This window comes from Octopus sinensis, linkage group LG1 (assembly GCF_006345805.1).
Source record: "Octopus sinensis linkage group LG1, ASM634580v1, whole genome shotgun sequence".
Classification (NCBI taxonomy): domain Eukaryota; kingdom Metazoa; phylum Mollusca; class Cephalopoda; order Octopoda; family Octopodidae; genus Octopus; species Octopus sinensis.
In genome coordinates, this window is record NC_042997.1 from 153495919 (window position 1) to 153522973 (window position 27055).

Genomic DNA, 27055 nt, shown 5'->3' on the forward strand with positions numbered 1-27055 from the left:
AACAAGACGATTTACAGTGATATGAGGGTTAAATTTGCAAATGATAGAATTAATTAAAGGCTTACCTTTGAGCTCCAAAAATCGAACATTTTTGGTTTAATACTGCCCAGTAATCTAAATGATAAAAAAAAACTCATTTTTTTGCCAATATTTTTGTAGAGCTACAAATAAATTCAATTAAAGTTTAACTTAAACCACCAAAATATTACATGAACATATTTAATTTATCCTCGAGGAATGAAAGGTAATGCATTACACCGTCATGTTTTGAACCCAATATTAGACTCAATGCTTTCGTTTTTAGTCTAAAGTTCTACTATTACGATAATTGCTGCCAATCTTAAGCAGGTGAATTTATATTAAAAAGTACATGATTTAAATGCGTTAAAGTTGAGGCAGTGGTTTATTAGAAATGCTAATTTCATCAGTAGTATAGTGCCGAATGTGAGAGCTTATGATAGCGTCGGGTTTTTATATGTGTATTTTATTAGCTGTGGTCGATTAAACGTCAGTAGAGCAATTTATGGTCATCACTGAAATCATGCTTAGATCTGACGAATTATTAATGTAACAGCTTCATGACATTATAATAAATGGCATATAGGTGTTCATTTGAAGTATGGAATTATCTTAGTGATAGCCAAATGCATTGCAGAATTTTGATTTAGCATTCATCTATTTAGGTAAAATAGATTTTAACAAACGCTTTGAAAAATGGATAATAAAATGCAGAACACGAGGAAACTAATGGTTATCTGTGTCAACAAAAACCGTTTAGAAAGTTCATAAATTCTGAATAAGTTCGTTTGCCGTAGGGACTTGTCAATTTTAACGTTTCGTATAAAGACTTTTCGCACAAAAGAAATGTTAGTTGTGCGGGATTTCTTACAAATCAGAGAGCACTGTCTTTTGAATGGACGTAACTAAATTCAATACCTATATGCACCTCTCTCTCTCTCTCTCTCTCTCTCTCTCTCTCTCTCTCTCTCTCTCTCTCTCTCTCTCTCTCTCTCTCTCTCTCTCTCTCTCTCTCTAAACACCATTGATCTCTTTCTCACATTCAAACATTTCTTGCGAGATTTATTTTTACTGTTCCTGCACCTATTGAATTATCCGACTACTACCTTATATCGCAACTATTCATCTAACATCAACATATACACAGCACCCTCCACCTCCCAGACTCTACTGTGGTATTTCAATTCATATGCTGAAGTTACAGTCTCTCTATTCTGTCTCTGCAGTATATCATGAACAGCTAAAGGGGAGATCGAAACCATCTTGTTGGTAGGTCTCTCCACATCCCAAAGTATCAATTCTTACACTTTATTATTATTATATTATTATTATTATTATTATTATTATTATTATTATTATTATTATTATTGAGTGAGAGAGCAGTGCATGTCATCAAAGTGACACTGGGTTAAAATATACGAAGCCCAGCATACCCATCATGACTACCCTTCTGATAAGGGTACACTAAGCACATGCATCACAACCATATGTGCGTGACATGGTGATCTCATATCAAGATAAACAGCACATGACCTTTCAGGTGGGGCCTAGTTATAATGTTCTTCTGGTCGAGTAGCCCATCCTGCTCAAAGATCCCTGAATAAGGATAGTTTAAGGATGTTGAACAAAACACCCATGTTTCCAGAGGTGAAATATTCAAACCCCAAAGAATCTCTCTCAACACATGGCTATGGTGCTCTCCCTCTACTTCTGCTCGTGATCATAGATGCACATATTGTCAGCCACTAAGGGACATGGTCAACTAGTTAAGGTGAAACAACTGACAAGCAAATCTGTAGTATTGAGCAGAATATTTGCTGTATCCCATCTTTTATACCAAGACAAAACAATGTACATGATAACACTTCCAATCAGTTAAGATCATTATTATTATTATTATTATTATTATTATTATTATTATTATTTGATGGCCACTCCAGTAGATCTTGACATATGACTGTTTGAAGGAGATGATTTAAGAAAAGAAAACAAAAGATAAAAGCAAGAAGAGAAAAACAACTTTTATAAATAAATGAACAAAAAGCTGCATCTATTTGCGATGGATAAATTTCAGTTCAGGCATAGATTTTTCTACGAAGTCACAGTGGGGACATTTGTGATTTTGATTTGGCCGGGGATTTGGACAAATATGTCTGTCGATTACAGGATGTAATTCTTTTATTGTTTTGTTTTTGTTTTTTCAACTCATATTGTTTTGATGCTTCATGACACATTCATGACACAGTACTGAAAGATTCTTCTTTTACTCTTCAAATAATTATACAAATAACAATTGTATTACGTCCATCAGCCTTGTTAAATAACTAGATATTTTCCCCATCAAATTCATGTAAAGAAATCTATTATAGTAAGCGCCGTCATTTTCGTCTCAAACTTCAATTTCTCATGCAGAGCGGGCAGAACATCAGCATTAAGGACAGACAAAATGAAAACAGCGTCGAGAAAATTTAACTAAATTTTAGTAGTTGTTGTCTGAGTAAGAATCGAAATTATAAATTTCATGTTCTTTAGAGTTATGAACTCAATAATGACATTTGCAATTGCTAGCAAAACAAAACCCTTCTTTTGATTTTATGAATAAAATGAAAATATAATGGAAGTCACTTTACCCAAAGCTAAATTATTTCATGACAAAACAATGACGCTTGCAATCAATATTTGTTGAACACAAGAAAATTTTGAGGAACGTTGTTGTATTCACGAATGCGAGAATATTGCCAAGATAATAACAAAAGAGCATATTCCAAGCACACAAGTGTTTATGATTACGACAACATGCGTAAGAACAAATAAGACTCCGACAGCTACTATGTCACGTCGCAGTCAAGTTGACATTCCACAGCTAGTTGCCAGTGAGCAAAGGCAAAGCAGTTGCAACGATACTAGATGTATCATGAGCTGAGAGAGGGATTAATATAAACATTCAAAACAGATTCTCAATGGAATGCATCAAAACGATCTTATTCGTTTTTAAACACCGGCTATAATCGGTCAGCATTGATACAACGCCCACTAAGTTACTTTTGACAATGATTAATGATACAAGGTGTGAATGTATATATCAGATTAATGATTCTTCGTTCTGACAAATAAAAAAACATCTGCTAATAATTCCCTTTTCGCAGTTGTTTTGTAGTATCTTAAAATGGCTGAAGAGGTAAACACATGCAGAACAATGAAAAAAAAAAGCCATCATGGATTTGGAAAACAAAATTGCCAACGCAGAAAACAACGTGGTTCTTAGCGGTCTCATCAAATGCAAATAAACAAACAGCTACAATTCTCACCCGCAAAAATATAGATGTGTGATATAAAAATGTTTAGAGAGTGTATAAATGGAAAATTTGAATGTGCTTTATCATCCTCTAACTCTATCAGTACGAAACACCGTCATAAGAAGAGACTGGCTGACAAGAAAATAATTAAGAAATTCAGCCGAAATCTTTCAGAGGGACAGTTCATAAAACCTCCGAGGCCACTTCACGGGAAGAAACCGGTACGTAAGGAGAAAAATCATGAGTGAGAAAGAGGAGTTTAATCAAGATGTAGTGTGGCGAGAGATTTTCAAGTGCAATATTGTTCCTGTATCGCACTAAAAACATACATAGTCTTTTTTTGGTGATAGCTTTGAGACTACGATAGATCATTTTCAGGAAAGGGGAAGCACAAATAAAATATCCGTTTGATGGACACCGATACAAAATACTGATTTTACTTAAGACGTTTCACCGGACAGCTGTCGAAAGTGGGGATCATCATGAGCTTTCCGAAGGACTTGCTTTGCCTGGCCATCCTGGGTCTGTGGGAACCAGAATACTTCCTTTGAGCAGTTTGTCTCTTTAGCTCTGGATCTTAAATGTAGATTCCGCTTTCGTCAAAGGTACCAGTAACTCAAGTACTCTTAGACTGAAAGTAATGAGCCCAACCCTGATGTCAACAGAGTATCTTTCCTTCTCTTCGTTACTGAGCCCCCTGGGGAAAACACTTGCACAAATTTTGCGCTTGTTCAGACGTTCATGAATAATTCTATGTACAGTTGCTATGCCAACTTCAAACTGTATACTTATTTTCTTTATAGGCGGTCTTCATCCAGAAAATTGTGAATTTTTTCAACTAGCCCCATTTCCTGACCTCCCTTTCCCTCCTACGCTTTTCAACGTCTCTTATCTCTTCTCCACCGTCCTTGAATTCGTGCCAGCGAAAAATAGATGTTTGGCTTATACATGTTAATCCTTAGGCAGTCTGGAGTATTTCATAACGTTTTTGCCCAGTTTAGCACAAAACCCTATTATATAGCGAGCTTCCAAATTCTGCCCATGTCCTGAGTGCATCCTGCAAACTAGTTTAGACAAGCAATGTTTAGTAGGGTGTGTTCAAAGTGTTGTTACAGCTGTCTCCTTCAACCTGGAATAAATAGAGTCGGGTGGTCAGATTTTTAGCTGTATAGTAATGATGTACTAAAATTACAGTAATCTAAGACAGTCATAACAGCCTCTCCTAAAAAGAATTTCAAAACTTCTGGAATACACTTCCAAGTTTTGAAAAGCAAAATTCAAGTTACAGTGATGTAGAGGTCATATTCAATGATATAAAAGATAAGAGATGGAATGCTTTTGTGCAAATTTCTGTAAAATGGAAATACGATTGTTCAAATATAATTATATGGAACAGATAAAAGAAAGAGTGTGCAGCATGAAAAGCGGTGTCCTGCAAACATTAACATAATATTAAAGGTAAAGAAAAATAAGCATTATGCCGAACTAATGAGAAATCTATTGATACTACGCTGCCTGGGCAGCTTTAAATAAATTATCAAAGGTCTGGAAAACTAAGCTTTCATTAATGCTGAAACGTAATTTCTTTCAGGCGGTTGAGCAGTCAGTTCTGTAATATCGATGTACAACATGGACTCTAACAAAGCGTCTTGGAAAGACAATTGACAGGATTTACACACGCATGGTTCGAGCTGCACTGGCATTCTCCTGCAGACAGCCATCAGCAAAAGAAATTTTGTAAGGTAATTTGCCACCAATATCACATGTTATCAAAGACAGAAGAACAAAATTTGCTGGATATTACGAGAGAGCAAAAGACAAGGTCATCAGCGACGTTCTTCTCTGGGAGGTAAAACATGGGTACGCGAATGTTGGCAGATCACACCGTAGCTGTTTCTTTGGCATACCTGTAGAAAGCTCTGGGGTTAGATTTTATATTGTCTATAGCCCAGGCTTCTTTGTCTGCTCTTTCTTTTTCATAGGAGAGTTGCAGACATCTTTCAATTTCCAACAGTTTTATTTTCAGGCGGGACTTTTCACTGCTTTCAATTTGTTTGTTTAGGCGATTTGAAACTTTTGTACGCCGTCTCATTAGAATTTTCCTCTCTCTGGGGATTTTGCTCTTGTGTACAGTGGCCTTTCTCTCTGGGACACATTTGTAGCATATGGCTTGCATTACAGACATGAATTGTTGAAGTTTCATGTCGATGTCTGGCGAGGATAGACATTCAGGCCAGTTTTGTTTGAGGATCTCTTTCTCAATTTGTTTCCAGTTTGCCTTATGGAAGTTCAAGCTGGAAAAATTCTGAGAGTTTCTTGTAGGCTGCATGTCCATGCTTTCCTTTGGCCCGTACATGGTCAGCTCTACCATTTTGTGATCCGAGAGTAGTGTCGGCGTCACTTTCACATTATGGATGAGATCCATATTATTTGTGAAGCAGAGATCCAGTATGTTACCTGCCCTGGTTGGCTGGAGTATTACTTGCTCCATGTACAGAGTGTTGATGAGGTTCAGGAGGGACCTCCCCTGTCCTCGTTCGCATCGTTTCATTCCTGGGAGAGAAAGGCCCTCGGGCCATCTGACATTGGGTAGATTGAAGTCTCCCATAAGAAGTACACTTATGTGTTGTTCTAATGTGACTAGAACTTCTATTTTTATAAGGCAGTCTTCAAATTTGCTTACATGGCTTGGGGCATCTGGAGGGCGATATGTAGCACATATAACTACACCAAGTTGCCTTATATGTACAATTAGTGTGTCACACACCGAATTTGAGTATGACAAAAGAACCTGGGGTGTGAGGTCCTCACGGATGTACATAGCAACTCCTCCGTAGTACAACATATTGTGGTATGTGTATTTCCGCATCTGCTATGTCCGATTTCAGGTGTGTTTCCGTAAGTGCTATGCATAAGGCTTGATTGCATGCAACAAAATCTCTCAAGAACGGGATTTTTGTCCTGTTACTGAGTGTTAGCAGTCCTCTGATGTTCAGTAGGAGCATCGAGGTGAGGTGTATACTGTTGCCGGCGGTGTCCACCTTGGGTCTATTTGCAGTGGCCGTCTTGTGTATAGTGGATAGTCCCATCTGCGAGTTTGAGTTTGATGGTGCCAGGTTAGCTGCTGTACAATCTTTTGTGCCAGGCACAAAAAAGTTTCTTGTTCAGCAGCTGCCATTTTAATAATATGTTGGCGGTTTGTAGCACGCACCACATCTCCGTACCTCCGTTTTGGGGCAGGTGGTGCGTGGTCCATTCCTTTTCCTTTTGGTAGTTGGTTTCTGACCTGTTTCGTGTTTATGTGGCAGGGTCTTTGATCTGCAAAACGGCAGCCTGCACCTTCCTCTCCATGCCAGCAGAAACCTTTCAGGTGGAATTTACACATTCGTGTGCGCTGTCTGTTTCTATCCTTTTTGGTACATAGATAGTCAGCTTTGCTTCTATCCTTGGCTGTTTCATCTTTTGGTTTTGTTTGAGTTTTAGTTTTTCCTTCCTTGGCTGTTTGTATATATATATACAAATGTATATATATATATATATATATATATATAATATATATATATATATATATATATAATATATATATATATATATATATATATATATATATATGTATAGTAACATGTATATACTTTACATATATATGTATAGTAACATATATGTATAGTAAGATAAGGCGGCGAGCTGGCAGAAACGTTATCACGCTGGGTGACATTCTGAGCGGTATTTCGTCTGCTGTTACGTTCTGAGTTCAAATTCCGCCGAGGTCGACTTTGCCTTTCATCCTTTCGGGGTCGATAAATAAAGTACCAGTTTCGCACTGGGGTCGATGTAATCGACTTAATCCCTTTGTCTGTCCTTGTTTGTCCCCTCTATGTTTAGCCCCTTGTGGATAGTAAAGAAATATATATGTATAGTAACAGAAAAAAGGAATTTCGTGGTGAGTTACAATGTATATAAGAAATTAAAAAATGAAAATACACACACTTTTCATCGTTTTAATATAATTTTTAATATATCGACCGGTTTCGTTTTCGCTATTCATGATATTATGGTTTACTTATTTGAATATGTATTTTCTTAAGAACACATTTTTGTCCATGTTGTATGTTATGATATTTACGAGTGAGTGACTTCACAAGTAGAAAAATAAGGGAATGTAATTGGTTATCGCTATTATTGTTATTTTTGTTGGCAAGGGAGATAACTGTTCAGCTTTCTGTAAGGGGAGCAGAATATATATACACACAAGAAAAAGGGGTTTCGATAAACTTGTTTAGTGATATAATTATATATATACATATATATATGCATATATATGCGCATGTATATATGCATATACATACGCATATATATAAGCAAATACATATGCATATATATGTGTATATATATATATGTATATATATATGTATATATATATATATATATACCGATATACAGATATATGTATATATATGCATATATATACATACATATATATGCATATATATACATACATATATATAGGATGTTCTTATGTAGAAATATTTATGTGTGTGTGTGTGTGTATTACATGTCCCTACCCGTAAACACTGATACAAACCAGGAGTGTAGTCCACACTCATGGCCATGACACTACTTTCTTATACACATTTATATAATGTGTATATTTATGCACGTGTAAATATTTACATAAACATCTAAACATATATTGGACAAACAGATACACGGTGATCTGGACAGACTTAGAGACAACCAGCCAGTCAGTCAGTGAAAGAGCCAGACGTGACGTTTATATTAAAAGAATAATCACTTATTCGAAATTCTTACTTATCTTTACATTCACATAAGGCTCAATGTTTATTCGAACAGCAGTTTATCTGTCTGTGAAGAATGAGCGAAAATTATGACGTAAATGTATTCTAAAATGTTAATTGTTAATTGTCATCCATCACTCGATGCTCATACGAACGACGATTCATATCAACAATCTATTTTGTTATAACTGAATTATTAAGACTGAAGATTATAAAAAGATATTAGACTTCACTGTTCATATAGTAAATGCATCTTTCACAGTAATTACTTTCATGATAGTTTGGAAATTAACAACGGAAATTTAGTGGTGGTTATTCATTTCCTAAGTGTTTTTTTTTTCCGATATTTTGAGGGCTCATATCTAGCTATGAGTTTAAGGAGTCAATGATGCATACACTGCTATTATAGCCATAGCTATTATGTCCTTCAAACAGTTATATATATTTGTGTGTGTGTGTGGTTATGATGTCCTGAATGTAGTCACAGCTCTGTGGTTAAGTTGTTCTTACATAGACATGGGTATGATGCCGCTCACGCAATTATAGTCGTGTTTTTAGGATATCATTCACGCAGTCATGGACATATAGTGAAGATGTTTTCATAAAATTATAGACACGAGGTTAAAGTATTGTTCATATAGTGATAGACATGTAGTTAATTTATCGTGGACTAGAATATAACCACGAGTTAAGCTCTGGACATGGGCATAGCCGTGGGGATAAGACATTCTCTGTGGAATTACTTAGTTGATTCAGAGTTCCATTTCAGGTAGTGTCTTGGACAAGCGTCTTCCACCCATTACTCGAACCGACCTAATCCTTCTGAACAGTGTCTGATAGAAGGAAATTATATAAAATTCCGTCGGAGGGACTATACATTATGTACCATGAGTTTTTTTCTTTCTTTCTTTCTCCCATCAGTCTCGAACTCCCTGCAAATATCACTGGCGCTGCTTTTCTGCCTTTAACACCAGATCAGCATATTTTATAAAAAATTAATCTGAAGCATGTTCACTCAATTCATAACCTGGGATGATCTAGAATGCTATAGAATATTATAAAATTATAACTAAGAGCATTTCTTTTTAAAAATAAAGTGATCTGTTTAGGAACCAAACAACACAATCATGTCCACCTGCAACTCTTTCAATAAGAGTCTTCTACCATAGCCGCGGGTCAGCACAGATTAATGAGCGAAAGTGAGTAAATCAGATCAGTGCAAAAGCCCGTCGTGTGGACTGTAAGCTTAATCTATCGCTTGGTTCAGCATCACCAGCTGTCCTTTAAGTATTTTAGTGGAATCCACTCTAATGCAAGCGTTCGGAGAAGCGTCCTTGTTTAAGGAAAATTCCTCCTTCTCACCAATCTTGGAGGCTCCAGAAAAAAGTATTAGCTTTTGCTAAACCGTGATCAATTTTAAAACTAAATCGCATGTCAGCTTCTAATAGACTGTAAATGTGACTCAATGTGACTCAGTTGGACTCCATTATCTGTTCAATATATATTTTGCTGATAATCAACACTCGATTTCGAACAAGGATGTTACCAAACTTCCAGAAAATAATTTCTATTCTATGAATATCAATGATGAACATCAATCTACTACGAAAAGTAATTATTTTAAAATACTCGGTAATAGTTTCAAATTTTGGCATAGGTACAGCAGTTTTTTAGGGGAGGGGAAGAGCTGATTACATCGACCCCAGTACTCGATTGGTTCAATGAGCCGCTAAGGTGAAACTCGAAGTCTCATTCAATTTTAATATGATTAATAAACTTGAATCTACTAAAAAGACAAGTTCCGTATTTTAAAAATGTTTATTATTATTATTTATAATTCTAATAAACTACATGACTAGCTAGATTTTTGTAAGAAGCCTACTAAACTTGAAAGTTACGCATTTGTAATATATGTATGAGTTTGTGTCCTGTTCGTTTGTTGATAAGGGTCAATAGTGAAGGTTTGCAGTATATTTGAGTATTATAGATTATAATATATATATATATATATATATATTTATATACGTTCTTTATTTTCTCTCCTTGTTTCTTTCTGTGTTCCTTTCTGTGGAAGAGCATAGGCTCGAAATGTTAAAGACTTTTTCACTTCCCGAGCGTTATACTAATACATCTGTTTGTTGTCTAACCTGTCTTCGTCTTTTGGGTTTTTTTGTGAATTCTCCCCTTATATATATATATATATATATATTATATATATATATATATATGGTTGGCTGATGGTTACATAATGCATATTACATAATCAGCACTCATTGTCAGATCTTCAGAATTGTGTAATATTGTCGAAGTAAAAACGTGGCACTAATCACCATCGTGATATCTACCGGCACTAGTACTACGCTTAATAATTACATGTCTCTGATGATTTGATAAAGTGAAGGTTATGTAATTTGCATTATGTAACCAATAATCACTTCATGTTAAGGAAACGTACTTAAGATTATTTAAGCAAATGTTTATATGCTATTTCCCATGTTTCTTCTTTTACTTCTAAGTATACTCTGATTTAATAACAAAAGATAAAATAACAGTACGCGAACTGAAGTACACACGGATTTCTTAACACCTGTTTGTCAAGTACGTTAAGGTTTAAATTGCACAGTGCGAATCTATGAGAGTTTGTGTATTTTGTAACGTAATGGAATTACCAAAACCGTTTTAGATAGTTACTCTCCAATACAAACATTATACAGCGATAATAATTCTTGAGAATCCAACGGACTAAATCTTAACCTAGCTTTTCTGTGTACCTGTCACTATCTCAATATCAATTTTATACTTTCTCATAAATCTTGTGATTCCTCGTAATTTATCACGAATCACCGTTGTGTGATAAAAGCTGCTAGAGCCTGAAGTATGTATGTGTGTGTCCATGTGTGTGAGTGTATGTGTGTGCGTGCGTGTGTAACATTATCATAAAAATGCACATTTTATTATATTTTAATCTAAATGTTGTTTTCATTGTTAATTTTAAACACTGTCTTTGCTCAAAGTCGACAGCGCTGTATCTGAAGCTTTTATTCAGTGTGATCTCTTCCACTCCTACTTCCTGTTTCCATCAATAACTTTTAATTTTTTGTTACTTCTGCCCGCCAGAGCAGTTATAATTTTGAAGATATGAAGGAAAATTTTTCACTCATAGCAACGAGAACAAATCAGAGTGCTTTCAACTTTCGCTCTTATATCAATTTTGAGTTTTCTTGTGTTTCAAAGTTATTGAGCATTTTAAATTTATTTCCTTATTTATTAAAGTGCTTTCTTTAAAATTTAAAGAAATTTAAATTTAAAGACAGATAGATAGATAGATAGATAGATAGATAGATAGATAGATAGATAGATAGATAGATAGATCTATCTAAAATTCAAATTGCACTACAAATTATCCATATTTAGAACTCCATTTGATGTGTGTGTGTGTGGTGCCTTTAATGGCTTTTACACATTTATGAGAACAATCAAAATTTATAAAACGGCGAGTTTACTTTGGAAGATTGTTACTATATGTTAAAAATATTTCATTCAAATCTTTACAATAGTAATTGCTGTATCAACATTGTCATGAAAGTGAAAGTTATATTAGCGGGAAGAAATGGCAAAAAAGAATTAATCTAAGTTTAATGACGGTGAAAGAAAGTAGTAGTGGTGTTAACAGCACTGACTGAAAGCTTCAGAGAGTGGGTTGTGAGTTTTGAGTAAAGATGATGCTTCAAATATATTCTATAAAATCTGTTCTGTCTGTCTCTGTGTGTGTCTCCTAGGATCTCGGGCATCCTCCATCCGATTGCGCTCAAATTTGATATGTAGAAACCGACGGTATCAGGGCGTATATAAATCTTGACAAAATTTATTCCATGTGAGAATGCGATCGATAAAGCCGTGGGAACCTGCATTTGTACGCGCAAGTTCATCAGCTGTTGCGATCGATACTACGCGTACGCGAGAAAAATGCACGGTGTCTCAAATTTAGGTTAAATCAGTGTTTCTCAAAGGGACGGTCTATGGGACGGTCGGACAAGTTGTTTTGAGAAAATTTGACAACTCAGCACCGTCCATTGGACGGGGGGCGTTTTGCTCGTTAACAATAAATGGAAACATTTTTGCTGAAATATATTAAAATTTGAATTTTTAAGATGTTTCTATTATTTAACATTGACTTGTCAGGAGTTTTGGTCTCATATACAAGTATACTTACATAACGATCATTATGTATTGGATTCCAGATAAAGATTTCTAATGTGTGTATTCTTTTGATATTATTCCTTCAGAAATCATTATGTTAAATGTCGAAGATAAATTTAAAGAATGTTTCAGAAATTAGCTATCAACAAGACATTTACGAAATCTGATTCGTATTGTTTTATTTCCTTCTCCAGGAAACCGCTGTTGTAGACCTTGAAGAACAGAGTCGAAGAATTAAAGAAGAAGCAATAAAATGTAACGCTGAATTGAAGAATTCAACCGATCGAAGTGAAGAAGTTCTGAATGGAAGTAAGAACAGTATTATTATATCTATTTCGGTTTGCTGCGCGCCAATAAATGTTCTGTTGTTATTCTTTGTAGGAAGTATTGATAATGCTATAATCATTATTAGTAGAATAATGCTAAACATTTTCTTCACAACTTCATAGTTTTCTCATTTGCGATTTTATAAAAGGTAATTTTGATTAATACTAAACTACTTCAATGCAGAGAGCTGGCAGAAACTTTAGTGCACTGGGTGAAGTATTTAACGACATTTTGTCCGTCTTTAGGTTCTGAGTTCAAATCCCGCCGGGGTTGATTTTTCCTTTCATTCTTTCGGGGTCGATAAAATAAATACCAATCGAGCACTAGGGTCGTCATAGTCGATTTACCCTTTTTCCTAAAATTGCTGGCCTCGTGCCAAAAATAAAACCATTATTTGATTTGTTGTTGTAGCTGTTGTCTCCTTGATATGTGTATTGAATGTCCCTTTGCGTCGTTGAAGGAGACTTAACCAAAATGAAGCATTGGAGCATGGTTCCATGGTCTTTGTTCATAGAGGCAATGCAGGTTGGGGAACGCTTGTATGCAGGAGGTTCGGAAAGTATGAAGGATGGTATCGTCTGCCAAAACTTGAAGTTCATCTAAATAACGACATGAGTTTGTGTTCCACGAACTAAGGCGTTAATGTTATTGATCAATTCCAATATGTGGCTACTAATTAGCATCCCCTTAAAGTGTGACATGTTATGCCCCGTAAAGAAACCTAAATATTCCGAAAACTGGGTGTAGAGTATTGTTAATCAAAAGTAATCTCACCAGGTTAATGTTCACACGTTTTCAATCCCAGATTTAAAACTATTCCAATCCGTTTAAATCTTTGGTGTCATTGAGAAAAGCACACAACATCACACTGATTCATTTTAATTCGGCTTCCAATGCCATATAGAAACCCTCGCTAATGTTTAAAACACAGATGTTATTTATACAATCATACTTCATAAACAAATGAATTTCTTTTGACAGATAATCTCTGAAAAATTCTTTAATATTAACAATTCAGCCCTGAACAGAAAGATTTATGTAGTCAATATCTTAAGTCTTTTTCCTATATCAAAAATAAATAATGTAATAGAAGTTTCACCATCTTTAGAATTTTCAATACAAACTGTTACGAGAGGCTTTCTGTAAATACAGGAGTGGAAAATAATCGATTGAGTCAGCTCCCAGTATATTATTTGTATTCTTTTTGTTGAACCCGGGCGAGTAAGACGAGGGTGAAATGCTTAGCGGTATTTAGTTTGCTGCTACATACTGGGTTCAAACTCTGCCGAAGTCAATTTTGCCTTTCATCCTTTCAGGGTCGATAAATTAAGTACCAGTCAAGTACTGAGTCGATGTAATCGATTGTCCCCCTCCCCCACAAAAATCCAGGCCTTGTACCTATAGTAAAAATGATTATTATTATTATTGTTGTTGTTGTTGCTGTTGTTCTTATAGATAAATAGATATGCATGCATGTAAGTATCAAGTACATTTGTATATTCATGTGCGTTTGTGTATGCCTATGTGCCTGCGTACGAATGTATCTTTCCCTGGAGTATATCGGTAAATAATACAAACATCTGCAAAAAAGACCGAAAGACCAGAGCTTTTCACACGAAGTCCTTTGCTATATTTGTTTATCAACAAGATACAGACTCCTTGTTTTCGCTCCAGCCATCAGAAATGTACAGAATCGGTTAGAAATTTGTAATAAATGATGCAATAGAACACCACTTGCTATATAAAATAACTGAGTGATATATATTCCTCAACGTACTTTGCCCACTGCTCTTACAATCCTGCAATCATCCGATATTTTCCAAAAGTATTTCCCCAATGGTCTGTCTTTGTTATAAAATAGAAACTTAACGCAATGCTAAAAGAAAAATCAAATGACACCAAAACGGCGTATAATATACGTTACACAAACTAGCAATAAAGTTTAACTGAAAATCGAACGTCTATTAGTTTTTAAGTATTGTTTAATAAAACTGGACATTTTGTATATTTTTAAAGTTTGTAAAAATCTGATTATACAGAAGTTCGTCCAAGTTTATGCTGTTGTTTTGGTTGCTGTTTATTGCACTGAAGTAATCAGGAGACGACATAAAATCGATGAACATTGAAAATGTTTTATTTACGAAGACTCTATGAAGACGTCTTGTTTAACGAATAATTGACTGAATATCTTTGACTCGTTCGTCACACAGAATGAAAATAACTCTACACACGCGCAGACACACATAGCCTTATATAACTGTGTATGTGTACATATATGCAAATATTTGTGAGTGTGTAATGTGTGTGTATGTATGTATGTATGTGTGTGTGTGTGTGGTGTGTGTGTGTGTGTGTGTGTGTGTGTACGAGGGATGTTCATTAAAGATTTCCCCTGACCCACTTCCCAAGAACTGAGATAAACGAAACTTGGCACAATTATTAGACCTTCTCTACGTATCTACCACCAATAGTTACACACTTCTCCTGTCGCTTTATGCAGTTGTGAAGACTTCGTCTGTAGAAGCCGGTAGGCTGCGTCTGGAGCTTAGACTTTACCTCGGAAATAAGTTCACCATAATCCGAAAAGTGCTTCCCCTTCAAAAAAGATTTCATGTTTAGAAAGAGGTGGAAGTCAGATGGTGCGAGGTCGGGGGAGTAAGGGTGATGAGGAAGGATTTCATAGCCGCAGGAGTGTGCTTTCATCTGGGCAACATCCGTATTGTGAACTGGGGCGTTGTCTTTGAGGACGCGAATCCTTTTGGTCAGCATGCCACGCCTCTCGGCTATGATGGCGTCCCGAAATTTCTGCAGCAGAGAAGCATAATATGCCCTATTAATTGTGATGCCCTTTGCAGAAAAAAATCCTTCTCGTTTTCAAAACAGCCTTGGAGTAATTGACTCGTTCCTGCTTCTGAAAAGACGTGAGCATCCGGGTAAATTTCTGCAGCAGAGAAGCATAATATGCCCTGTTAATTGTGATGCCCTTTGCAGAAAAAAATCCTTCTCGTTTTCAAAACAGCCTTGGAGTAATTGACTCGTTCCTGCTTCTGAAAAGACGTGAGCATCCAGGCAACATCCGCATGTGCAAATGGTCGGGAATTTTCCACGGACCCTACAATTATTTTCACTTAAGCTAGTTGACTAAAACGTTATGCAGCAATCTTCCAAAATGGCGGTTTCCACTTTATGGATGATGTCGTCATCAGTGGTAGAATGTTATCATCCAGGAATAGGAGCAGTTTCCACCGATGTCCAGTCCAACCACATTTGAACTGGCGATGTCAGTACTTGACTACGTCTTATGATGGTGCATCGGTATCATAAACTTCTTTCATCTTGTCGAAAGTCCCTTTTGGTGTACGACCTTTCAAGTATAAGAACCTGATCACTGATCTGCATTCAATGCCTCTATTATAACAACTTAGTCCACTTCAGTAGCAGTAAAAGACAAACGAACACAAGTGGAATAGTGGAAAACTGCAATTTACAATGTGACTTGTAAAGACATGTATTATTATATTTGTACAAGTTCCGTTTCCTGCAATAACTGAAAGTGAATCAAGGGAAATCTTCAATGAACCACCTACGTATGTATGTATATTACAGGATTCAATAAAGTCAGGACACGGTAGTGTATTCTTTTATACATAATAACAGAAAGGTTCGGTCTACCTGCTGAAGATTGGAAACTAGTAACTCTGAGCACTGGAAATTGGAGCCTCGTGTTGAAAAGTTAATCTCTACACATCTTTTCTCTCTCCGTTCTTTCGTTCTCTCTCCATTTTTCCCTCTCAGTCCTTTCTGTCGAAGAGCGTAGGCTCGAAACGTCAAAGACTTTTCCATTCTTCCCGAGCGTCAAATAATACAACTGCTTACTGCTCCTTTACCTGCCTTCGTCTTTTGTTTTCTGTAAATCTGAACTATATATATATAATGCAAATAATAAGAAAATGGAGAAAAACATAGATTAACCAATATATATAAATAGGACCACATTTAAAGCTTGTTTATTGATACAAAGCAAGACATAACATGTCACTCCCAGAAGGGACTTATGTGAGTTGTCTCGTTTGAGTATGACTTAATTCCAGGTGTCCTTTACACCAGGTGCATAGAGAAAATATTTTCTTACGCCTAAAAATTTCAGCCGACCCACAGACTAATAATACACATACCTTCTGTATATGAGTTCGATTTTGTTAAGAAAGAGAGAGAGAGGGGGATTAATGTTTGAATTGGTAATGACTAGTAATCCTATGTAAATAAGAAACTCTAGGCATATAACGAAATTTTGATTGGTGCCCCACTATGGTCGCACGCGGATGGCTGATATAAGTAGAAGAGTAATAGAACAGTATGGAGGATATATAAAACATTGACCGATCTTGAACTTCTCAATCACATGCTTTCGTGATCGGTTCCACTGCGTAGCATCTTGAACAAGTGTCTTCTAAGATAGCCCTAGACCGACTAAAGCCCTGTTTGTGGGTTTAGTAGAGGGCAACTGAAAAAACCCTTTGTATATATTTGTGTGTGTCTGTTTGCATGTATGTGTGTTTGTATGCATGTACGTATGTATCTATGCACGAATATATGCATCAATGTGTGAATGTATATGTGTGTGTTTGTATCTCCTTGTCTTGACATTGTGTGATTGTAAATGAATAAATATTCATTTCCAATATTCTGCGAAAATATGCCTGGCAATGGGGAAGTATTACATTACTTTCTAATAAGTAAAGTTTGCTGAAAGTAAAGGCACCTGACTGTAGAAGATCTGCTTTAAATAATTCTGACCGACTCATGCAGGCATAGAAAAGAGGACGTTAAAACGATGATGATGACCGATATTCTTACTGCATGAATACGAACCAAAGAGAGAAACTCTACGTAACTTATCAACATGCCAGAAAGAGCAACCAATTATGTTCCAAACCACACCCTACGGTCACAGCATTGGATAATTTAGATTATGGTAAACTATGTTTCAAAATAGAACTGGAAAGATATATCTGGGATGCTTTTGGCCGTAGATCTCATCGATTAGAGCCATCTTGGGTCAAAACAAGACTCCAGCCACAACAAAAGCAACTACAATAACAGCAACAATAACCTGGCCTTTCAAGAGTATAAAGAGGATTAGAGCATTTATACAGCCCATCTTTCATTCTAACAGTTTAAGAAGATAGGAATATCGTGTAATTGGCGAGGAGATAATTTCAGATCTGCAACGTAAAAAACATGTAGTAAGAATGATGAGTTGTAATGAAAATATGGAAACAAAAATGCTCAAAAACCTTTTTTACAAGCATAATATATATTATTAGCGCTATGAGGACTTGTATGTTTTGAAGGATGTCAATACCAGAATCGTCTTCCCTTCGTGACACTAGCAAGTGAGAACGTGGTCAAGAAACCGGTAGAAAATGTAGGCCCAAATATTTTCCCATAATATTAATATTCAGTCAAGATCTAGTGATTCTAGAGGTTGACGTATATGAGGGAGACTTTTCTAAAAGATGTGCATAGGTGAACTTCACTGCATTCGTTCAACCTGCTGGAGACAACAACCAAATCTTCCTTAAATCATACCCTACCGTCTAAGAACCTGGAATAACATGTCGAATAATGTAGTCTTGGATGCAATGCCTGAAAATAAAATGAATGCGATGGTCATTGTTGAAATACTTTTGATCAAAGTTATTTTCCTTCAGAGTTCAAATGGTTTTCTTCTCTCAAATTTCAGTCACGAAGCTTTGAGTAATCTTAAGCTATGATAGAAGATACTTTGCCAAAGGCATCATACAGTAATTGTTCAGAATAACTATTACCAAGAACATTGTACAGCAGACATGATTACATGATTCTTAAATAATTCCAGTAATAGCGAATTGTATAACTAAAATACAAAGGTGCAGCAGATATGGCAATGTGATTAATAAGTTCGCTTCGCTACTATTTACTTTCGGCAAATTGGACAAGTCTTTTCCATTATAGTTCCGAGCTTACCAAAGCATTATGAGTGAGTTTAGTAGGCGGAAATTGCATGGAAGCCCCACGTGTGCGGACGTATTTTTCTGCTTGCCTCCCCACCACTACTTGACAACAATAGTTGGTTTGCTTATGTCCATGTAACTTTGCAGCTCGGTAAAAGAACTCGATAGAAAGTAATAGATTTTGAAAAATATATAAGTCAGATGGTGTCACTGTATAGCTACAGGTCAATGACTGAAACAGAGTAAAAGAATTAAGAAAGAATAAAAATATTTTAAAGATATTTTTCTTTCTTGGTTTTTATGGTGACTTAGACAAAAACATTAACATTGATTAATCGTTCTTCGAGGTAAAGTTCATTGACACAACCAGGTCCAGGAAAACCTTCATTACCATGCAGCATTCTAGTGAATTAATATTTTAATATAATGAATGCAATAGCTCTTAATGAAACTTAAATGATTTTTCAAAATGGCTGACTCATCCAAACAAATCTGAAAACTATTTGACTTCTGGTTGAGAAATAACGGCAACAATAACAATAACAGCAACAAAAGATGTTAGGCATTATACAGTGAAGAATAACACGTAAAAGTTGTATGGTGTCTCATTTAGGAATATTTTATACTTTTCAAATATCTATAATGAAAAACAAAGGAAAGAAAATAATATTAATACAGTTATCACGAAGCATTTTTGCCAAATACTGGGTGTAAAAAGTGTTGTTTACATATAATGTGCAAATAGTATATTTATTCTTAAAATCATGTTAACTAATCAAGGAATACATTATACAATACGGTAATTATACAGTAATAAATTATACAATACAAAATATTTATTGTTTCTAATTATTCGTATTTTAAAATATTTAACTTCATGCATAAAGTAAATTCATATTTAATTTATATATGGTCTTAGAAATGAAATAATTCAGGCGCCAAGTCAGCAACTACAGGGAAAAGTTAGCCCCAAATAAAAGACTAATAAAATATTGGCCCCAATATTTTATTGATCTTTTTATTGAGTCTGGAAAGAGAAAGGGAAAAGTTAAAATTTGAACTTAGGATGTAAAGATCCGGGATAGATGTCGTTAGACGCTTTGTTCGACGCTCTAATAATTCCGACCAACCACCGCCCTTGGTGACGAATAATTATATGATGACGATATAGTGAGAATTAATAACAAATATTTTGGGCTTCCCATACGAAAACCGATCTGTGGTATGTTTCACGTGGTATATATAATGCGGCGAGCTGGCAGAAACGTTAGCACGCCGGGCGAAATGTTTAGCGGGATTTCGCCTGCGTTACGTTGTGAGTTCAAATTCCGCCGAGGTCGACTTTGCCTTTCATCCTTTCGGGGTCGATAAATTAAGTACCAGTTACGCACTGGAGTCGATGTAATCGACTTGATACCTATGTCTGTCCTTGTTTGTCCTCTCTGTGTTTAGCCCCTTGTGGGTAATAAAGAAATAGGTATGTTTTACGTGGGTAACAAAGTATATTTAGCTCTAATTCGCAACAAGTTTGTAGTCTGTACGTCTCGACAAGGAATTATCACAATCTATAAAAATACGCCACAATAGCTCCTATTCGCAAGAAAAATAACCTTGATGAATAAGCTTGTGTTAGAGTTAGGAAGGCGCAGCTTTTGAAGTGAGTATATTTATTAAATGTAAGTCTATATATTAGTATCTAGAAAAAGTATTATACTTGTTATTCTTCGTAATTAACAGTTATTCCGGGAGCCTGGCCTGACATGAAAGTTTTCAACTAACACCAATAGTATTCCTTAAACTACGAAATTCAATAACCACGATAGTTTTACGTATTCTGGAGACCCTATCAACTCTAACTCAAGTTTATTGACCCCATACAAAAATTAATTTTTCATCCACACTGAATATCTAGACCGAATAAATATTGGTTTTAATTTAGGTGCTATTCCAAGGTGACGAGCTGGCGAATCGCTAAGATCATCGGAAAAATGCCGTACGGTATTCTTTCGACTCTTAAAGTACGAGATGAGTACTGGTGTCCATAGAATTTTGGTCTTTTGGCCTATATTAGAGAGAATTTAGGTGCCAGTAGTCCTGCGGCGAAGGGAGATAATGGAACATGTCCGTTTGAGCACTTGCAAGTTTGTAATGGTAAATCTGCACATAAGCAGCTTGAGTTATTATCGCTTCTATTTCAAACGATGGCGATGCAGAGAATTGACAGCACCTCGACTCATTAAGCAGCCATTTTCCTGCTTATTTTGAAGCTTGACTAATTTTGGGCTAACAAATGTACCTGCGATTGGTGGATGTGCACTCTGTTATCTATGGCAGCACAAATAATTCACAACTTTGCATGAAGTTGTCGTACTCTGATGCATGTGGATTCCTACAAGATGTGCATGTGTGTCTGTATTTGTGTGTGTATATGTGTATATGTGTGTGTATGTGTGCACTTAAGAAGATATTTCAGGCGTTTTCAGGAAAAACATTTATTAATTTCAAAGAAATGCAAATTTCTAATTTCCTATAAAATAAGATGCTCTAACTTCAATGCACTTGTAGCGTCCCACCCACTTCGTAAAGGACCCCTGGTTGCTCTTCAATGTGAATGTGTCCAGGAATCTTCTCATAGCCTCGTTCATCTTCAAAGCGACTATTCCTGAGGTGGTCCTTCGGCTTGAAGAACAACGAAGAGTCATAGGGAGCGAGGTCTGGACTGTAGGGACGTTGTGGGACAGTTTTGCCCATTTCTGTCAATTAGCTTATTACCAGGATACTAGTCATTAAACACGCTGATAAACTTAGCACAAATTTTGCGCATGCTCAGATCTTCATGAATAATTCTGAGTGTTGTTACCACACCAACTCCAAACTGAATGCTTATTACCTTAATAGATACAAGTTTTCATCCAGAAAATTGCGAATTTTCTTCACCAGCACTGATGTTCTGACTTTCTTCCCCACCCCACATACACACCTTTTATCGCATTGACATTCTCTCCTGTTCATGAACCTCTTGTCTGTGAAAAAGCTTACTCATAAGCTGTCTAGAATATTTCATAAGTTTCTCTAGCGCATTTGCCCAGTTCTACACTGAACACTATTGCTTTCCGAGCTTTCAAACATGACTGCATCCCGAAAACTAGTCGGTTGTAACAAGCAGTGCTTAGTAAGGTGCTCAAAGTGATGTTACAGGCGTCTCCTTCAATGTGGAATAATAAAAGTTGGCAGGTCAGCTTATTAGATGTGTAGTAACGATATATTAATATTACAATAATCTACATTTATAACTGTCTCTTTGAGAAAAGTCTCAAAACTTTTAGAATGTATCTCATATATATATATATATATATATATATATATAGAGAGAGAGAGAGAGAGAGAGAGAGAGAGAGAGAGAGAGGGGAGGATTATATTATCATGAAACTCAGAAATAACCAATGACTTATATTTGAACAAAGTAAACAAACATATATACAATGCGACATATTGTCATTTCTTGATTTACTGAAATTATGTCCGCGTCGTTTGGTGACAATTCAGAAGAATTTTAAATGAGAAACGCAAATAATATTAATAAATCTCTGAACGAGATATTGCTGATCAAAAATTCTCCAAAACTGACTTATGAATAAAACGACTATCTAAAGATAAGAGGACGACTGTGTACCCTTGTTTCTACCTTAGTAGGCGTCATTAACACAGCATTCTCTCACCAATTTGTAGCATAACTAGACACTCAAACATACACAAAAATGTGTGTACGCGTGTATATATATATGTATGTATGTATGTATGTATGTATGTATGTATGTATGTATGTATGTATGTATGTATGAGTCTGAATGTAAATATGTATGTGCATGCATATCTGTGTATATGTATATACAAATGTATATATGTATATGATTATATTTACGTATATAATTTCTTCCCTTCTCTCCCACTCTCATGTAAATATATATAGTCTCTCCTTGAATTGGGTGTTTGTTACTGGATACGTCATTAGCGTCATGAATATATACACATACATAGTGTCTGTGTTTGTATATATACACACACACAAGCAACAGTGTGTTTTCTAAAATATTACGCAGTGTTGAGTCACTCCTGACAGTCAAAATTTTCTACGTCTGAAATGCTAACCAGCTGTTGTGAATGTAATAGCCGACATAAGTCTATTTGTAGCTACTCTCCTTCAATGACACGGAAAATCAAATTATAAGCAATACATCATTGAAAAATCTATAAAATTGGTACGTCTATATACATACATACACGTATACATCGTATATACATTATATATATGTATATGGGTGCATGTGAGCGTAAATACGTTTAAACATATATAATGGTACAGACGGAAAATGTAATATACGAGAAACTTTACTACTCTCAACTATCGTTTCAACCTATCCTGCATCGATCCCTCGCAGCTGGAATGCTGTGCAACTGGTTGTGATGGATCGCTCGGCGCAGAAGTGTCTCGTCACTCGATGTTATGAGTGGTACCTCGTTAAATAATCCCTGTTTCGCTCGGTTCTAATGCACTATGTTGTCAGTGACCGTAGGTTTAAGTCATGTGTGTGTGTGTGTAAAATATGTGTATTTGTGTGGCTGTGTAGTTAAGTAATATGTTGCGAAATAAAGGTGTCTCGAGCTAGAATCTACTGTGTGTCATCCTTGGAGAAGTTTCAAATACCAAAATTACCGAACTCCCTGCTCGACCCTATCTTTTGTGAATGTATTCGGGGAGATGGGATTTGTATGGATTGAGGAGCAAGATCATCAGATAATTTGTTCATGTAATTCCAAAGTCCAGCCTTGGTACACTGCGTGTGAGTATAACGTCAAATATACATTGGGATTTTAGATTTTGATAGCTCAAGATGGCGAGCTGAAAGAAATCGTTGCCACACCGAACGAAACTGCCTAGCAGCATCTATTTTTCTTTTTTTTTTTTAGATTTAAGTTAGGAGTTCAAATACCACCGGGATCGAATTTGCCTAACATATTTTCGGATCGATAAAATAAGTCCAGGTTGAGCACTGGGGTTGATATAATCGACTAGCACTCTCCCACAAATTTTCAGGCTTTGTACATGTAGTAGAAAGTCTACAGCAGAAAGGAATATGTAGATAGTTCGGTCGATCAAACAATTGTAGAAACTATCGTTGACAGTGACGGAGGATCTATTTTATATTACGAAACCATTATATTAAAAAAAGATTTCGAAGTGTCTACGTTTTCTGGCAATGAATATCAATTTCATTTCTTGTTCATTCTTTTTTTTCTTGCGTTATTTCTTTATATTTATCTCTCTATCTCTCTCTTCCTTCCTTCGCTTATTTGTATCTTTCTTTATAGTTTATTAATTTGATTGTTTGCTATGTTTGATTACTTTTTTCTTTCTGTCTTCCAATCAGGTTACTGTCCAGGGATATGGGATGGAATATTATGCTGGCCAGACACTGAGGCTGGAACGCTGGCGAATTTGTCATGTCCTGCCTATGTTAACAAATTTAATACCGACTGTAAGTACTGAAAGTTATTCTTCCCCTTTTCTCATCGCTCTCTACTATTTATCTGTCTATTTATCTTCTATCTTCCTCCTCTTTATCTTCATACACAAACACTCACACATACATACATACAGAAACGTATACATACACACACACACACACACACACACACACACACACACGTTCTTGTCCATGTTGTATTTTTCTACATACCTTAACATATATTCCAGGCGCCCCGTACCCACCTTATCATTAATGTGAGCACATATTTTTAATAATTGGTACGACTCTCTTTTTGTCTCCCTCTCTCTCTCATTTTTACTTGATCTGTCCCCCTCTCTCTCTCTCTCTCTCTCTCTTCTCTCTACTCATCCTCTTTTTCTCTTCTCTTTACCTCCTATTTCTTTGTCTCGCTCTGCACTCACAGGTCATTCTTCGACACCCATCCCTTCTCCTCTCTGATCCCTTCTTTCTCTCTCTTCTCTCTCTTTGTTGCGTTTTGTCCCTCGTCTCTCTCTCTCTTCCTTTGCTTCTCTTTCTTTTCTTTTCCCTCTTCTCTGTCACGTGACTGTTGGCCGAAATCTGCCTTTCAGCTCCTGACCCTCGTCGTGTTAACATCGTTGTTTTTCGTCCGCCGCTATAAAGGCTTCTTCCAATGCGCCAGAGAAAAAATTTGTTTGCTTGTTATCAGTCGTAAGACACTTGTTGTTTTCACCGTTAATGCTTCTGTATTTCATGTTTCTGTATTCCATTATTGTTTTTTGTTTTTTTTTATATCTGTCCCTTTTGCTGTCCTGGTGTTCGTATGCATTCGATCCTTCTTCCAGGAAATCTACGCTTCCAGCTTAGTTTTTCTAATGCTCGTTGCTTAGTTTTTTCTGGAGGGCTGGCCGTGATCTAGTAATCTCAAGATTAATCAGCCGAAATTACTACGATGATCCGGTTCTTGACTGAAGACTGAGGGGTTCGAATGTCCTGTCCATGTTTATTGTGTCGTCTTCTAAGAGTTATACGTTCTTGTCCATGTTGTATTTTTCTACATACCTTAATATATATATATATATATATATATATATATATATATACACATGTATACTTCTATATACAAAGTGATACATACATATATATACATATATACATAAAAGAGCCAAACCAAACCAAACAAGAAAACAAAAAACAGAAGGAAAGAAGAGAAATAAGTGTGTGTGTATGTATGTATACACACACACACACATACATATACATATGAGAGAGAGAGAGAGAGATACTCGCACACATATACACTAACAGATCTTGTTTTTGTAGCTCTTTCCTCTTCTTTCCTTTTCTTTTTTCTTTCGTTTTCTTCTTTGGTTTGAGGACAGAGAGAGAGAATGAGAGAGAGAGATTAAGAAATGCTCACTGAATTATTTTCGTTAGACTAGTATCTAAATGGCAAGAAATAATTCAAATGAATGTATGTTTGTATATATGATAAAAAAAGAAAATATGGCGGTAAATTGGTAGAATCGTTAGAGCGTCTGACAAAATGCCATGCGCTATTTACTGAATTAAAATCCCATTAAGATCATCTTCACCCTTTCATCACTCCGGTGCCAATGAAATATATTATCAGTCAAGAACTGGTGTCGATGGCATCGACTTAAAATAAACGTTGTAACTGAGTTAGTGAAGGTGAATGGCTCAGTGGTTAGCGCGTCGGGATCACAATTATGAAATAGCGACGTCGACTCCTGGACCGGGTTGTGTGTTGTGTTCTTGAGCAATACACTTTATTTCACGTTGCTCTAATTCACGCATTTGTAGAAACGAGTTGCGATGTTACTGGTGACAAGCTGTATTGGCCTTTGCCTTTCCCTTGAATAACATTGGTGTAGTGGTGAAGGGAGACTGGTATGCATTGGCGACTGCTGGTCTTCCATAAACAACCTTGCCCAGACTTGTGCCTCGGAGAGGAACTTTCTAGGTGCAATCTCATGGTAATTCATGACCGAAGGAAGTCTTTTACCTGAATTAAAAACAATATATAATAGAGGTAATGGCGGACAACCAAAAGACAAAAATATTTACACACACACACACACACACACATATATATATATATATATATATATATATATATATATATGAGATCCATGGATCTAAGTGTACGGAGTTTTTCCCTCGATAAGTAGTTATTACATCCGAGGATCTACTAGCTACAAAACCTATGTAACCTGGATTTTACCTGCTCCACTCCTTCAATTTGGATATATATATATATATATATATATATATATATATATAGAGAGAGAGAGAGAGGGGGGGGAGAGATAGATAGATAGATAGATAGATAGATAGATAGATAGATAGATAGATAGATAGATAGATAGATAGATGGAGTTAAACTCAGGTGTTTTTCATATACATTTAATTCGACATATGTTTCGAAGACAACATTGGTATTATTCCAGAAGGAATAAAATGGTGTAAAACAATGCAATCTATATTATACAAAACATTTCACCTAAACCTGGAGTTTCTACCTTTATAAACAGGCTGTAACATACTTGTTACTTGTATGAATTTTTGCTACCCTGGTAACTGTTTATATATTTTTCCGTGTCGTTTGTAAACACTACAAAAACTAGACATACATCATTATATATATAACATAAATAATATATAAGCATATGCATATATACATGCATATATGTACATATCAGTTGTCAAGCGATGTTGGGAGTGTGTGTGTGCCAGACACAGACACACAAATATATGCATACACATACATACATACATACATTCATATATACATGTATGTATGTATGTATGTATGTATGTATGTATGTATGTATGTATGTATGTATGTGTATGCATTGAAAACCGATGCTGGTGTGTTTATGTCCCCGAAACAT

General features: G+C 35.9%; 1 protein-coding gene across 1 annotated transcript in view; it reads left to right on the forward strand.

Annotated features, from left to right (window-relative positions):
* LOC115225647 (parathyroid hormone/parathyroid hormone-related peptide receptor) overlaps positions 1-27055 on the forward strand; it is a 784809-nt gene that overhangs the window by 638034 nt on the left and 119720 nt on the right. Inside the window, exons 4-5 of the mRNA XM_036504944.1 lie at positions 12505-12619; positions 24063-24170. Coding sequence (XP_036360837.1) covers positions 12505-12619; positions 24063-24170 — 223 coding nt within the window. The remainder of the gene's footprint in view (positions 1-12504; positions 12620-24062; positions 24171-27055) is intronic.